Source organism: Equus asinus, chromosome 17 (assembly GCF_041296235.1).
Source record: "Equus asinus isolate D_3611 breed Donkey chromosome 17, EquAss-T2T_v2, whole genome shotgun sequence".
In the NCBI taxonomy this organism is placed as follows: Eukaryota; Metazoa; Chordata; class Mammalia; order Perissodactyla; family Equidae; genus Equus; species Equus asinus.
Genome location: NC_091806.1, coordinates 28,127,319 through 28,144,693, shown reverse-complemented (window position 1 = coordinate 28,144,693; position 17,375 = coordinate 28,127,319). Strand labels below are relative to the sequence as shown.

Genomic DNA, 17,375 nt, shown 5'->3' with positions numbered 1-17,375 from the left:
ACACAGAGAGATAAAGCGAGTGATTCAAAGTTTCACAGGTAGAAGATGATAGGCTGGAAATTCCAGTCCAAGTGGACTAAACTCTCTGAAGTCTATGCCTTTGCAGTACAGACTACTGAAGAAAAGAAGGAAAGTACCTTAATTTTAAACATTTTCCAAAATACACACAGCTATGAAGGGGTTACGATTGATATCATGGATAACAAGGGCTCATCTGAAACGAACAATAAAAAAAATATAAATAAGTTAACTTTTGCTCTATTCCTTATAAGTGACCAAAATCAGAACGCATATTTGGTTAGCCTGGTCTTACTATTTTTTTTTCAAATTTTCATTTTCACTGCATCCCTGAGTTCACTTTCTTGCCCCACAATCTCTTCATGATATTTTTCACCTCTGCATTCCTGAGTGTGTAGATGATGGGGTTCAGCATGGGGGTGATGACTGTATAGAACACAGCCACCAGTTTGTCCACAGTGAAGGTGGAGGAGGGTCTCATGTAAAGGAAAATGGCAGGTCCAAAGAACAAGATGGCCACTGTGATGTGAGAGGCACAGGTGGAGAGGGCTTTGTGCCTCCCCTCTGCAGAATGGTTTCTCAAGTTGAACAGGATGACAATATATGAGGACACCAAGATAAGGAAGGAGAAGACAGAGATTAAACCACTGTTGGTCAACACAATAACCCCCTCCACAGAAGTGTCAGTGCAGGCAATCTTGAATAAGGGATGGAGGTCACAGAAGTAGTGGTCAATCACATTGGGACCACAGAAGGGCAATTTAACAGTGACCAGGATCTGGGCCACAGAGTGAATTATGCCCCCAAGCCAGGAACCAGCCACCAGAAGGTGACACATCAGTCGGCTCATGATTGTTGTGTAATGAAGGGGTTTGCAGATGGCCACATAGCGGTCATAGGCCATTACTGTGAGAAGTAGGATCTCAGTTACTCCAAAAATGTGAAAAAAGAATATCTGAACTACACAGCCCTCCAGGGAGATGGTTTTAACCCTGACAAGTAAGTCTGAGATGAATTTAGGGGCAACAGTAGAAGAGTAACTGACCTCCACCACAGACAAGTAACTAAGGAAGAAGTACATTGGGGAATTCAGACTCTTACTGATGCTGACAGTCACAACGATGAGGCCATTGCCCACCACGGTGGCCAAGTACATAGGAAGAAACATCACAAAGCACACTCTCTGTATCTCTGGATCCTGGAAAAGACCAGTTATAATTAACTTAGTCACATTATTTGTACTCGCCATGAAATTCATTCAGATGTACTGGATGTGAACCACTGAGAAACCTGCAATAAAACAAACACTGATTATAACCAATTTGCCTTGTTTATAACACATTAGACAGTGTCACCCATTTTACCATACACTTCTCATGATATCATTCATTTAGCCAATATTGAGCCAATACTCACTCAGCATTAAATATTAGCAATCTAACAAAAGTTTACACTTTAGAAAATGAAGGCTCAGAGAAATGGTTATTTACCCAGAATCCCACTAAAAGTGGTAGATGTTTAGACTTAGAGCCAAGCTTTCTGATTTCAGGCAGGATTCTTTCTAATTCACTACAAGATATTCTGAATTTGTGGTCCGTTCAAGTTCATAGCCTACATTTTTATTATCTTTCTTGCATTTTGATAGCTCTCTCCTATTGAGGAATCCCCATGACATACTTCTGCTCCTAAATTTCTTCTTTCCTTCATCACTACCTCAGGGTATCGTCTTCCCATTGATAATTCTTCCTTTTCCAAAAGATCCTCTGTATTATTCACTCATCTATACTAGTCCTCAACTCATGTGAGATTCTTTCATTAATCATGCAGCTTCAATAAGTATATTTATATGATAAATGCTCAAATTCTCTGGGGACAATTCAACTTACTAGCTTCTCTCCATCATTTCACTATTACATTTATACTTCTTGTCCCACAGCTCAAACTACCGAGAGACCCTGAATTCACAGTTTGTCCCTTAGAATATTATTATAGCTGGCCAGACTGCTTGTTCTGGTTCCAGGCTGGTAGCCAGCAGCAAAATGTATGCTAACAAGAGTGAAAATTTCTCTTTAAGTTACTCTTTTGGATCAGATACATACTGGGCATCTCTTATACATATATACACCCCACAGACTATACAAAATAAACACAGATCACAATGCCTACTCAAGTTAACAATATCATGTGATAAAGCAGTATTCTCTAGATTAAGGTGCCACATTAGGAGTTTTTTTTAACTAATCTGATCCATGAGAAACAATGATGAAAAAATGTGAACTTCTTGAATCTCCGCTATAAATTTTATCCTCACTGTTTTTACCCCTATTTCTGATTTCATGATGAAATTTTTAAGAAATGTACTTTTGAAAGCTAAAAACACACCGAAACAATAAGGACTATAATCACAATGATATCAAAAGATAGTGATGTGGGCAGTTGGAAACAAAGTAGTGTGTGTCAGAATCCCTCAGGGAAGGACCCATGCTGGAGTTTAAAAGTAAATGAAGTTATTGAACCTTCAAAATAATTTTAAAAATAGTGTTCTGGAGCAAGAAAAGTACTAGAGAAAGAGTCCATGAGATCTCAGAGATTCAGAGTATCCTTGATGCTTGCCTTTTTAATCCCTGATTTGGTCCAACATGTACTTTGGCTTCAGAGAAAGCCCCTTATTCCTCAAATAAATACTCCTTCTTGCCAACGTCATTTGAATGAGTTTCAGTTTCACATAAGAAAAACACTCTAAAATGTTAATTTAAGGAAAATAAAAACAAAAATAAAGCTGAAGAATACTAGTAAGAATAAAAGTTCTAGATGCAATTACCAGTTAAAAACACAACTGAAAACAATTTCATATTTAGTCGCCAAGATTTTTTTTAAATAAAGAGCACTTAAAAATGTGAATACTTATGCAGAGAAAATCATATAATTCTACTGGAGGACATGAAGGAATGCAGGTATAATTAAATGACTTGCCACTGAACAAACACTGGGTCAAAGAATAAATCAAAAGATATCTTGAGACAAATGAAAATAGAAATACAACATAGAAAACTTTATGAGATGCAGCAAAAACAATTCTAAGAGGGAAGTTAATAGTGATAAATATATACATTAAGAATTTTAAAAAAAGAGCTCAAATATATGACCTAACTTTACACTTCAAGAAATTACAAAAAGATGAACAAACTAAGACAATATTGAATAGAAGGAAGGAAAAAAAGATCACTTGGCAGAATAGAAAGAAAAAGAGACTAAAAATACAACAGAAAGGATCAATCAAATTAAGATCAGAGTTTTTGAAAAGATAAACAAAATAGGCAAACTTTTAGCTTAACTTATCAGGAAAAAGAGAGGACTCAAATAAGTAAAATGACAATGCAAAGAGGAGACATTACACTGATACTACAGATATATAAAGGATTGTAAGAGACTACTGTGAACAATTATATGCTAACAAATTGGACAACCTAGAGGAAACGGATAAATTCCTAGAAACATACAACCTACCATGACTGAAGCATGAAGAAATAGAAAAATTCAACAGACCAATAATTAGTAAGTAGATCAAATCAGTAATTAAAAACTTCCTTACAAACAAAAGTCCAGGACCAGATGGCTCACTGGTAAGTTCTACCAAACATTTAAACAAGAATTTATACCAATCCCTCTCAAACTCTTCCAAAAAACAGAAGAAGGTCAAACACTTCCTAAGTCACTTGTCCAAACCAGCATTATCCTGATACCAAAACCAGACAAGGATATTACAAGAAAAGAAAATTACAGACCAATATCCCTGATGAACATAGAGACAACATCCTCGACAAAATATTAGCAAAATGAGTGTAGCAATACATTAAGAGTACCATATATCATGTTCAAGTGGGACATTTTACAGTTACAAAGATGGTTCAGCATCTGCAAATCAGTCAATGTGATATATAACACAAAATGAAGCATAAAATCATAGGATAATCTCACTAGATGCAGAAAATCATTTGAGAAAATTCAACATCCATTTGTGATTAAGATATTAAAAACCTGGATATAGAGAGAATGTACATCAACACAATCGATGCCATATGTTGCAAGCCCCCAGTTAACATCATATTCAATGGAGAAAAGCTAAAAAGCTTTTCCAAGATCAGGAACAACACAAGGACGCCCACTGTCACCACTTTTATTCAATACAGCACTGAAAGTTTTAGTCAGAGTAATTAGGGAAGAAAAAATAAATAAATAAAAGACATCTAAATCAGAAACATTTAAGTAAAACTTCTCTATTTGCAGGTGACATGATATTATATATAGAAAATTTTAAAGACACTACCAAAAACTAATAAATGAATTCAGTAGAGTTGCAGGATACAAAATTAACATACAAAAACCAGTTGCATTTCTATACACTAATAATGATAATTTTAACAAAATTTGTGAAAGATCTGTGCACTGAAAATTATAAGACTCTGATGAAAGACATTGAAGAAGAGACAAATAATTAAGGAGATATTCTGTTCTCAAGGATTGGAAGAATTGATATTGTTAAAATGTCTGTACTACCCAAAGCAATATACAGATTCAATGAATTCTTATCATAATTCCAATGACATTTCTTCACATAAATATAAAAAGCAGCCCTAAAATTTGTATGGAAATAAATAAAACCCTGAGTAGGGAAAGCAATCTTGAGAAAGACGAATGAAGCTGGAAGCATTGCACTTCTTGGTTTCAAATTGTATTACAAAGCTACAATTATCAGAACAATATGATATTGGCATAAAAACAGACACATAGATCAATGGAACAGAATAGAGAACCCAGAATAAACCCATGCATATATGGTACTTAATTTATGACAAATTAGCTAAGACCATCCAAAGAGGATAGGATAGTCTCTTCAATAAATGGTTTGGAAACTGGCAGCCACATACAAAAGAATGAAAATTGACCCTTATATTATACACAAAAATCTTCTCAAATAGATTAAAGAGTTAAACATAAGACTTGGAACTATGAAACTCCTAGAAGAAAACTTAGGGGAATGTTTTTTACATCAGTCTTGACAATGATTTTTTGGATTTGACACCAAAAGCAAAGACAACATAAACAAAAATAAACAGAACTACATCAAAGTAAAATCTTCTGCACAGCAAAGGAAACCATTGACAAAGTGAAAAATTAACCTACAGAGTGGGAGAAAATATTTCCAAATCATATACCTGATAAGTGGTTAATATCCAAAATATATAAAGAACCCATTCAACTCAATAGCAAGAAAAAAATTGATTTAAAAATGGGAAGAGGAACTGAATAGATGCTTTTCCAAAGAAGACCTACAAATGACCAACAATTACACAAAAACGTGCTTGACATCACTACTCATTAGGATAATCAAGTCAAAACCACAATAAGCTATCACCTTGCACCTGTTGGAATGACTATCATCAAAAGTGCAAGAGACAACAAGTGTTGGCAAGCATGTGGAGAAAAGAGAATTCTTGTGCACTGTTGGTGGGAATGTATTGGCTCAGCTGATATAGAAAACAGTATTGAGATTCTTCATAAACTTAAGAATAGAAACTACCATATGATCAACCAATTCCATTTCTGGGTATATATCCGAAGGAAATGAAATCATTGCCTCAAAGAGATATCTGCACCCCCATGTTCATTGCAGCATCATTTACAGTAGCCAGGACAAGGAAACAACCTAAGTTTCCATTGGTGGATGAATAGATAAAGAAGATGTGGTATATATATGCAGAGGAATATTTTTCAGCCCTGAAAAATAAGGAAATCCTGTCATCTGTCACAATATATATGAACCATGAGAACATCATACTAAGTGAAGTAAGTCAGGCAATGAAAGACAAATATTGTATGATTTTACTTAAATGTGTAATCTGAATAAAATGAACTCATAGAAACAGAGAATAGATTAGTGGTTGCCAGAGGCATGGGGTGGTGGGTTTGAGGGAAATTTGTGAAGGAGGTCAAAAGGTACAAAATTCCAGCTATAAGATAAATAAGTCTGGGTTGTAATTTACAGCATCGAGACTATAGTTAACAATACTGTATTGTATATGTGAGAGATGCTAAGAGAGACCTTGAAAGTTCTTATCTCACTTCAGAATACCAGGAGGGTCCTGAAGAGGAGAATCCCAGGCAGGGCAGCAGCCGGCCAGCCACCACTGAACTCACAGTCTCCGGCTGTTCCCCAGACAGGGCAAGGGGCTCCCCAAGATCCTGGGTGAGAGGACTGGGGCTGGGTGGAGTTCCAGCAGCCTGGCTTCGCAGCCCAGCAGGAAACTCTACAGTCTCACATCAGCCTCAGTGAAAGCCTCTGCACAGCACTAGTAGAGAGGCACCACCCAGCAACCACAAGGCTGGAAGACCGTGGGACAAAACTAGCATAGCTAGGTGAGCTAACCACAGACTGCAGAAGATGCCCATAGCTCTGCTGTGACCTATAGTGGACAAGTGAGATTTTGTGGGCTCCAACAGTGACAGAGCTGTAAATATAGGTGATCCTGCCCCCTGGCTGCTGGGAAAGCCCATAACGCCACTGCAGACACTAAGGAGGGAGCACGTCTAGGTGGTCTGCAACAGTAGGCACCAACAGCCTGAAGCCCCATTGTGACTGCCCCCACAGCTGAAGAGGGACCACACAGGACCACTGTGACTACGAGGAGGGGCCCAGGCCCAGTTAACGACAGCTGATAGGGTTCCTGGTCAGTGCAGTGTAAACAGCTGTTCCCCCACCACACCAGTAGAAACAAGTGGAAGCAGTAACTAAACTCTATCTCTATGCGGAGGCACAAATCTACACCATCAAGCAATATGAAAAAATATATTAAATCTCCAGAACAAAAGGAAAATGACAAATACCCAGAAAACAATCCCAAAGACAATGAAATATATAACCTAAATGACGATGACTTCAAAACAGCCATCATTAAAAAACTCAATGAGTTAAAAGAGAATTCAGATAAACAACTCAACGAGTTCTGGATTATGTCACAAAAGAGTTTGAAAGTATAAAGAAGAACAAAACAGAAATACTGGAAATGAAGAACACGATAGAGGAGATTAAGAAAAATCTGGACGCACTGAACAGTAGGGCCGATAATATGGAGGACAGAATTAGCAATTTGGAAGATAGGAATATAGAAATGCTGCAGGAAGAGGAAGAGAGAGAACTAAGACTAAAAAGAAATGAAGAAACTCGCGGAGAATTATCTGACTCAATTAGGAGATGCAATGTAAGGATTATAGGTATACCAGAGGGAGAAGAGAAGGAGAAGGGGGCAGAAAATCTGTTCAAAGAAATAATGGCTGAGAACTTCCCAAACCTGGGGAGAGAGATGGAATTTCATGTGACAGAAGACAATAGATCTCTAAACTTTATCAATGCAAGAAGACCAACCCCAAGGCGTATAGTAGTGAAGCTAGCAAAAGTCAATGACAAGGAGAAAATACTAAGGGCAGCCAGGCAGAAGAAAATAACCTACAAAAGAACCCCCATAAGGCTATCAGCAGATTTCTCAGCAGAAACTTCATAGGCTAGAAGAGAGTGGAATGATATATTCAAAACTCTGAAGGACAAAAACCTGCAGCCAAGAATACTCTAACCAGCAAAAATATCCTTCAAATATGATGGAGAAATAAAAACTTTCCCAGGTAAACAAAAATTAAGGGAGTTCATTGCCACAAATCCTCCTCTTCAAGAAATGCTCAAGGAAACCTTAACACCTGAAAAATCAAAAAAGGAAAGGGGCTACAAAACCAAGAGCAAAGGAGATAAGTAGAAGGACAATAACAGAAAGCAGCAGCTCTCCATCAGTACAGGTTAGCAAAAGTTAAATAAAACATTAAAGATAAAAGGAAGGGAAACACCAAGAATAAATATAATCCTGTCATTTTAACCACAAACTCACAACACAAGAAAGAAGGGGGAAAAAAATCTGACAATAACAACCTAGAAGGGGAAGAGAAAAGAGATAGAAGGTTTTAATTTAAGGAAATAAGAGGCTATCAGAAAATGGACTGTCTCATTTATGAGATGTTTTATACTAACCATCTGGTAACCACTAAACAAATAAGAATAAAGACACAAATTATAAATAAGAAGACACCCAATACAGAAATTTACATACCTGAATTAGTAATCCAAAAATTATGGGACGAGAAACAAAGGAAATGCAAGATAACTGGAAAACAAGAGGTAAAATGGCAGCTGTAGGCCCCCACATTTCCATAATCACTCTAAATGTAAATGGATTGAACTCTCCAATTAAAAGACACAGAGTGGCAGGATGGATCAAAGAACAAGACCCAACAATATGCTGTCTCCAGGAAACACACTTCAGCCCCAAAGACAAACACAGACTTGGAGTGAAGGGATGGAAGACAATACTCCAAACTAATAATGAACAAAAGAAAGCAGGTGTCGCTATACTAATATCAGACAAAGTAGACTTCAAAGCGAAACAGATAAAGAAAGACAAAGAGGAACAGTATATAATGATTAAAGGGACACTCCACCAAGATGACATAACACTTATAAATATATACACACCCAACACAGGAGCACCAAAATTTGTAAAGCAACTCTTAACAGAAGTAAAAGGAGACATCAAGAACAATACAATAATAGTAGGGGACCTCAACACCCAATTAACACCAATGGATAGATCATCCAGACAGAAAATCAACAAGGAAATTATAGAATTAAATGAAAAATTAGACCAGATTGACTTAATAGATATATATAGAACACTTCATCCAAAAACAGCAGGTTACACATTCTTCTCAAGTGCACATGGAACATTCTCAAGGATAGACTATATCTTGGGAAACAAAGCAAGCATCAATAAATACAAGAGAGTTGAAATAACATCAAGCATCTTATCTGATCATAATGCTATGAAACTAGAAATCAACTACAAGAATAAAGCAGGGAAAGGTGCAAAACTGTAGAGACTAAACAACACCCTACTGAACAAACAATGGATTATTGAAGAAATTAAAAAAGAAATCAAATATTATCTGGAGACAAATGAAAATGAAAACATGCCATACCAACTCATATGGGACGCAGCAAAAACAGTCCTAAGAGGGAAATTCATTGCAATACAGGCTCACCTCACTAAACAAGAAAAATCTCACATAAGCAACCTCAAACAACACCTAACAGAATTAGAGAAAGAAGAACAAACAAAGCCCAAAGTCAGTAGAAAGAGGGAAATAGTAAAAATTAGAGCAGAAATAAACGATATTGAAACAAAAAAGAGAGTAGAAAGGATCAAAGAAACAAAGAGTTAGTTCTTTGAAAAAATTAACAAAATAGACAAACCCTTAGCCAGACTCACTAAGAAAAGAAGAGAGAAATCTCAAATAAATAAAATTAGGAATGAGAGAGGAGAAATCACAACGGATACCAAAGAAATACAAGGGATCATAAGAGAATACTATGAAAAACTATACGCCAACAAACCGAACAACCTAGAAGAAATGGACAAATTCCTAGACTCTTACAACCTCCCCAAACTGAATCAGGAAGAAATAGAGAATCTGAATAGACAAATCACAAGTAAATAAATGGAAACAGTAATAAAAACCTCCCCCAAAATAAGAGTCCAGGACCAGACGACTTATCTGGAGAATTCTACCAAACATTTAAAGAAGATTTAATACCTATCCTTCTCAAACTATTCCAGAAAATTGAGGAAGATGGAGCACTCCCTAACACATTCTATGAAGCCAACATCACTCTGATGCCCAAATCTGAGAAGGACAACACAAAGAAGGAAAACTACAGGCCAATATCATTGATGAACATAGATGCAAAAATCCTCAACAAAATTCTGGCAAACCGAATACAGTCATACATCAAAAAGATTATACACCATGATCAAGTGGGATTTATACCAGGGACACAGGGATGGTTCAACATCCGCAAGTCAATCAACGTGATACACTACATCAACAAAATGAAAAACAAAAACCACATGATCATCTCAATAGATGCAGAGAAAGCATTCGACAAGATCCAACACCCATTTATGATAAAAACCCTCAATAAAATGGGTATAGAAGGAAAGTACCTCAACATAACAAAGGGCATATATGACAAACCCACAACCAACATCATACTCAATGGACAAAAACTGAAAGCCATCCCTTGTTCCTGAGAACAGGAACAAGACAAGGTTGCCCACTTTCACCACTCCTATTCAGCATAGTACTGGAGGTGTTGGCCAGAGTAGTTCAGCAGGTAAAAGAAATAAAAGGAATCCAAATAGGCAATGAAGAATTAAAACCCTCGTTGTTTGCAGACTACATGATCTTATATATAGAAAACCCCAAAGAATCCATAGGAAAACTATTAGAAGCAATCAACAGCTACAGCAAAGTTGCAGGGTATAAAATCAACATACATAAATCAGTAGCATTTCTATACACTAACAATAAACTAACCGAAAAAGAACTCAAGAACCACTCACAATCGCAACAAAAAGAATAAAATACCTTGGGATAAGTTTAACCAATGAAGTGAAAGATTTATGCAATGAAAACTACAAGACTTTCTTGAAAGAAATTGATGATGACATAAAGAGATGGAAAGACATTCCATGCACATGGATTGGAAGAATAAATGTAGTTAAAATGTCCATACTACCTAAAGCAATCTACAGATTCAATGCTATCCCAATCAGAATCCCAATGACATTCTTTACAGAAATTGAACAAAGAATCCTAAAATTCATATGGGGCAACAAAAGACCACGAATTGCTAAAGCAATCCTGAGTAAGAAAAACAAAGCCAGAGGCATCACAATCCCTGATTTCAAAACATACTACAAAGCTACAGTAATCAAAACAGCATGGTACTGGTACAAAAACAGGTGCACAGATCAATGGAACAGAATTGAAAGCCCAGAAATAAAACCACACATCTATGGACAGCTAATCTTCGACAAAGGAGCTGAGGGCCTACAATGGAAAAAAGAAAGTCTCTTTAACAAATGGTGCTGGAAAAACTGGAGAGCCACATGTAAAAGATTGAAAATTGACCATTCTTTTTCACCACTCACAAAAATAAACTCAAAGTGGATCAAAGAACTAAAGATTAGGCCTGAAACAATAAGTCTTCTAGAAGAGAGTATAGGCAGTACACTCTTTGACATCAGTTTCAAAAGAATCTTTTCAGACACCATAACTCCTCAGATGAGGGAAACGATAGAAAGAATAAACAAATGGGACTTCATCAGACTAAAGAGCTTCTTCAAGGCAAGGGAAAACAGGATTGAAGCAAAAAAACAGCCCACTAATTGGGAAAAAATATTTACGAGCTACTTATCCAACATAGGGTTAATCCCCATAATATATAAAGAACTCACACAGATCAACAACAAAAAATCAAACAACCCGATCAAAAAATGGGCAGAGGACATTAACAGACATTTCTCCAAAGAAGATATAAGGATGGCCAATAGACACCTGAAAAGGTGCTCATCATCACTAATCATCAGGGAAATGCAAATCAAAAATACACTAAGATACCACCTTACACCTGTTAGATTGGCAAAAATATCCAAAACTAAGAGTGACAAATGTTGGAGAGGTTGTGGAGGAAAAGGACCCCTCATACACTGTTGGTGGGAATGCAAACTTGTGCAGCCACTATGGAAAACAGTATGGAGATTTCTCAAAAAGTTAAAAATAGAAATACCTTATGACCCAGCCATCCCACTACTGGGTATCTATCCTAAGAACCTGAAATCAGCAATTCCAAGAGTCCCATGCACCCCTATGTTCATCGCAGCATTATTTACAATAGCCAAGACGTGGAACCAACCTAAGTGCCCAGCAACTGATGATTGGATAAAGAAGATATGGTATATGTACGCAATGGAATACTACTCAGCTATAAAAAAGGACAAAATCATCCCATTCGCATCAACATGGATGGACCTTGAGGGTATTATGTTAAGTGAAGTAAGCCAGACAGAGAAAGACAAACTCTGTACGACTCCACTCATAGGTGGAAGTTAACATATACACAAGGAGAACTGATCGGTAGTTACAGGGGAAAGGGGGGTGGGGGGAGGGCACAAAGGGTGAAGTGGTGTACCCACAACATGACGAACAATAATGTACAACTGAAATCTCACAGGGTTATAAACTATCATAATCTTAATAAAAATAAAAAAATTAAAAAAAGTTCTTATCCCAAGAAAAAATAAACGTATCTGTGTGAGACGATGGATGTTAACTAAAATGTGGAAATCATTTTGCAATATGTACGTATATCAAATACTATGTTGTACAACTTAAATTAATACAATCTTCTATATAAATGTTGTCTCAATAAAACTGGGGGGGATGCATGTGTAAATGGAAAGACAAATACCCACCACAAAAAAATTCTTACAAAATAATGTTTTAAATCGTAAAATGCAGCATAAATATTTCACCTTTCCCAAATTTTACCTACAATTTTATGCATCCTCAATCAAAATCCAACAGAATTTTTCTTTATAATTTTACAAAATTATGTAAATATTCCTCTGCAAGAAACATATCCTAAAACATCTAGAAACATACTAGAAAAGGTTAATGATGTCTATTTGTCCTTCAGATAATGATTTTTTACTGACTATAGCTAAAGCATTTTGATAGTATTTGATCATGTGTAAGTATATAGATCTCAGAAATTAACATAATTGTATATAGAAATTTATGATATGAAAGTGGAAATAAGGTAAATTATCCTAAAGAGGATATTGAGGGGCCAGCCCGGTAGCACAGCATTTAAGTTCACACATTCTGCTTCAGCCTGGGGTTCACCGGTTTGGATCCTGGGTGTAGACCTATGCACCACTTGTCAAGCCATGCTGCGGTAGGTGTCCCACATATAAAGTAGAGGAAGATGGTCACGGATGTGAGTTCAGAGTCAGTCTCCTCAGCAAAGATAGGAGAATTGGCGGCAGATGTTAGCTCAGGGCTAATCTTCCTCAAAACAACAACAAAAAAAAACAAAAAAATCAAACAACAAAGGAAGATATTGAGACGATCAAAAGCCATTTGAAAAAGAAAATTAAACTTGATGCCCAACTTGATACTTACATCGAAATTAATTTATAATTAAAGATTTAGGAGTAGACATTTAAATCATTAAATAATTAGAAGCAGAATCAATTAATATGATCATATTTTCGAGACAGGCCTTTAAACGCCTGGCATCAATGCTAGAAATTTGAGTACACAAAGAACCTAAATCTTTTGAACATAAACAATAAAAAAGAAAGCATCAACAAAGTTGTTACACAAATGATGCAATGAGAAAGATATCCAGGGGCTGGTCACTTCACCTAGTGGTTAAGTTCTCATGTTCCACTTCAGTGGCTGGTGTTTGTTGGTTCGGATCCTGTGCACAGACCTACACATTGCTCATCAAGCCATGCTGTGGTGGCATCCCACTTATAAAAGAGAGGAAGATGGACACAGATGTCAGCTCAGGGCTAATCTTCCTCATCAAAAAAAAAAGATATTTAATATGTATATGAAAAATCTTAATAACCCCAATTAAAAACGATCTTCTAAATCTATAAGAAACATACAGTATCCCAATAGAAAATGGACAGTGTATATAAACAGGCATTCACAAAGAATATGTAAAAATATCAGCATACACATGAAATGACTTTACAATTTACTAATAATAAAACAAATATTCATAAACATAAGAAATACTATTTTTGAAATAGGTAAAAGACTGGTACTTGGAGAGTTAGCAATACTGAGAAAATCAATAGTCTACATTCAGTTGTAGAAGTGGAGATTGGTACAATCATTCTGAAGAGCAAACATAAGTGTATATCGAAGATATACACAATTGTACCTCCAATAAATATAGTATACAAATGTTGGAGGTAATGCTGTGTTGCAGCCAGCTCAGAATGGCTTATGAGAATCTGTTACAGGCATCTTTTCCCAAATCCACCATCAGTTGGTAGTTTGAAATCAGCCTTGGTGGGAGCACATTGGAAATCAGCAAATGCTATATGTAAGGGCTGTTTATTTAGGAGAGCCAGTTGTTAAACATTTATTAGCACATCACTGGTTAGAGGCTAGGTGAAGAGCATTACTTCTTCACTCCTGATGTTTCCTTCCACAAGGAGGAAGCTAAAGCAATGTAACACTCCTAGCCCCCCGCCACAGGGGAGGTGGAGTGATTTTGGAAGGAGAGATGAGGAATTCATAGACAGGCCCTTCCTCTCTCTCAATTCTTAGTGTGAGATGCTGCAGGGAACACACCTTCTACACTGCCCCAGGGGCAACCTTTGTCTCTGTGGGGTAGAGACAGGGTGCTCTGTGGGGTAGGTCCAATGCTGCCATGAGTGAGTATGCGCCTTTGCCTAAGTCTGTGGCTCAGTTTAAGGAAGGCCAGATTATAAACCATAATCTCAGTGATCAAATTATTCTGTAACAAAAGTAATATTTTTTCTCCACCTAAATGCCTTGTTCTTTCACTTTGGTCAGCATTCAAATAGGGAAAAGACATATTTGCTTTCCTTAAACCCCCAAGGAGTGTCTCCCACAATGGATTTATAATAGAACAAAACTACAGCAAACTAAATATCTATCAAAGCTGTGGTAGGATAGTTTGTCTAACAGAGGTCACAACAATAATTCCTTGGGAAGACAATCAAAAGAAGAGGAACAGCACTTCACAGAAGAAAAAAGGATCAGCCATTCATGGAAACAGAAAGCAATTGCCTATCCAAGGACTAAACTTTCCAAGAAGGTAGATGCAGCAGAGAAATTACATTGATATCCACGACACAGCACAGGCAATAGTGCTAAATTCGTCATAGTGTGGTGCCCTTTCCTATAGGAGAAGTGCTGTGGGCACCCGGCACCAAGAATCATTAGAAATATCTAGCACCATCTCAGAACCTTGGAAAATCAAGCAGTTGAATGGTTAGAAGATAAGATTGTGAGATTCCTCAAGTATCACCTTCTACCACATTCTTACTCATGAGCCCAAGGAAAGGGTTTGGATAGAGAATAGGGTTTCAGTTGATGAGACAAAGGTATGGAATAGCAGGAGACCACAGACAAATGTGAGCTGGAAGGTATTTTGATGACACCATTGCTCTCCAAGTTGCCCATGCTGTACCTTGGGTGTCATGTGTGACCCATGTCAGCTTTCATTCCCATATCCAGTCATCACCAAGTTCCATTAATTTTACCTTTAAACCCTCTGTCCTGTGGGTCCTTTCTCTCCATTCTTGCTGCTACTACCTTCTCACATGTGGTCAGCTGATGGCTAAATTACCAAAGGACCTTATCCTCCAGATGCTCCCACCTCATCCATCCAACACACTGCAGCCAGAAAATTATTTCCTGACCCTTCTTCCCTCAGACCCTCCACTCTGTGGGAATAACCAGAGAAAAACCTGAACTCCTCTGACTCACTTTTAAGGAAATTTGCAGACTGAGTCACCTCAACAATCACCCCCTTACCCAATAACTTCACCTCATCTCTGTTCAACTCAGGGTCCTCTCCCTGTCCCACAAGGCCATCCTGCTGAATCCCATCCCTGGGCCTCCCTTCACCAGAAATGCTCTCTCCATGTCCCTTAAACCCTGCCCACCTTCAAAGCCCAATTCCAGCGTGGTGTGTTCACTGAAGCTTGTCTTTAATACTCCAACCCACACGAATCTTCTCTTCTCTGAGCATTGTAAATACTTTGGTGATTTTCCTTAAATGCTACTAAATCGTGTTACTACCCTACCTAAAGTCTATCAACATCTCCCCATTACCCACAGCATAAATTCCAATATTCTTAGCCTGAATTCCAGGTCCTTGTTGAACTGGGCATTGCTTATCTTGGACCCTTACTGTCACTCCCTAAATGAATGTAATACAGCTATTTCATAACCCAAAGTGCCCTTTCTCCCTTCTCTATGTTTAACATTCCTTCTTTCTAGATTGCATGAGGATCCTCAATACTGTAGGAACAATATTCTCTCCTTTGTGTTCCTAGAGTACTTTATCATACTTCTTTTAAAGCAATTAAGAGATTTTTTCATAACTGTAGCTTCTCTATCTGTATCTCCAAATAAGAAATGTATTATAATAATATCCAAAATTACCTATCCGATATTCTTCTTAAACCTTTATTATTAATTGTATTTTTGTTGATAACTATAGTTAGTGTGTCAATAGTACCATGTGCCATACACTTTATGTGTTCTATATACATTAATTTATTCAATTCTCAGAATAAACTTCTGGTATGAGTACTATTATTATCACCCCTTTTTATATAAATGATGAAACAGAAGCCCTGATAGGTGAATTAACTAGCCTAAGGTTACACAGCAGTGCAGCCAGGATTTTAATCAAAGGAGCCTAATCACAGATCCTGTGCTCTTCACCACTTCCCTATACAATTTCTACGTACATAATACATAAGTGAAGAGATGAAATTAAATATGCCCTTTCATTAGAAATCCAAGATATATTTATTTGCCTGCACAAACTTCTTATATGAGCATGAATTCAATCTATTTTTTTATCCATTTGTGAAATTAAGGAAAATATAATAGGGCCAATCTGAGAGATCATTCAGAGAGGAGAATCACATAGGTCCAGTTTTTCTAGGCTTTACACTAAGAATGGAATACCTGATAGCCTTCCTTTTTGAAAACCACCTTTTCCTTTTTGGGCATCTCTGCCTTTTCTGTATTTATGCCTCTCTCTACCATCTGCCATCAGTAATTCCCACTGTCTCTCCCACTGACCTGATAAGAAATACCCCCTCTCTCCCCACAATGCTGCCTCATCTAGAAGCAGGCAAAGAAAAGGTGACAGCATGTAAAAATCTAAATCTGTATTTGAGCATATAGACTCTCCATCAGGCATCCTGCTGGACTGGACCAGAGCATATTGACAGAAAGCAAACAATGGCCAGGAAAAATATGAGAGAGCTTCACGTGCCCATGTGACTGAATTCAGAGTGAAGTAATGGAACCTCCATGCCAACCACATCCTCTCATTTGGCAATCCCAAATGGAGCCTCACAGGATCCCAAAATTGTAAAGGACTTTAAAAATCACCAAATTTAATGTTACGTGTATTTTACAATGAAAATAAACAAAGTCATTGCTCACCCCCCTAAAAGACTTCAGACCAAAGCACCTTGTCTACAAATGAACACACATGGCTCAAAGACAGGAACTGACCTGCCTAACATCTGTGGCTGCTTAAAGTCTCTGCACCTTACTTTCAGTCATAACACCTACCTTTAGGTCATAAAATCTGGTGTGATTTTGTTCTTCATTAG

The 17,375-nt window shown here is 37.2% G+C and overlaps 1 protein-coding gene across 1 annotated transcript; it reads right to left on the bottom strand.

Moving 5' to 3' along the window:
* Nucleotides 1–337: 337 nt before the first annotated feature.
* On the bottom strand, nt 338–1,267 carry LOC139040711 (olfactory receptor 4B1-like). The gene has a single exon (XM_070487471.1). It carries the CDS (start codon nt 1,265–1,267, stop codon nt 338–340), a length of 930 nt encoding a protein of 309 aa, XP_070343572.1.
* Nucleotides 1,268–17,375: the final 16,108 nt, after the last annotated feature.

Excerpts from the sequence above, each read along its gene's own strand:
- LOC139040711 (XM_070487471.1), bottom strand. The coding sequence starts at position 1,267 with ATGGCGAGTACAAATAATGTGACTAAGTTAATTATAACTGGTCTTTTC.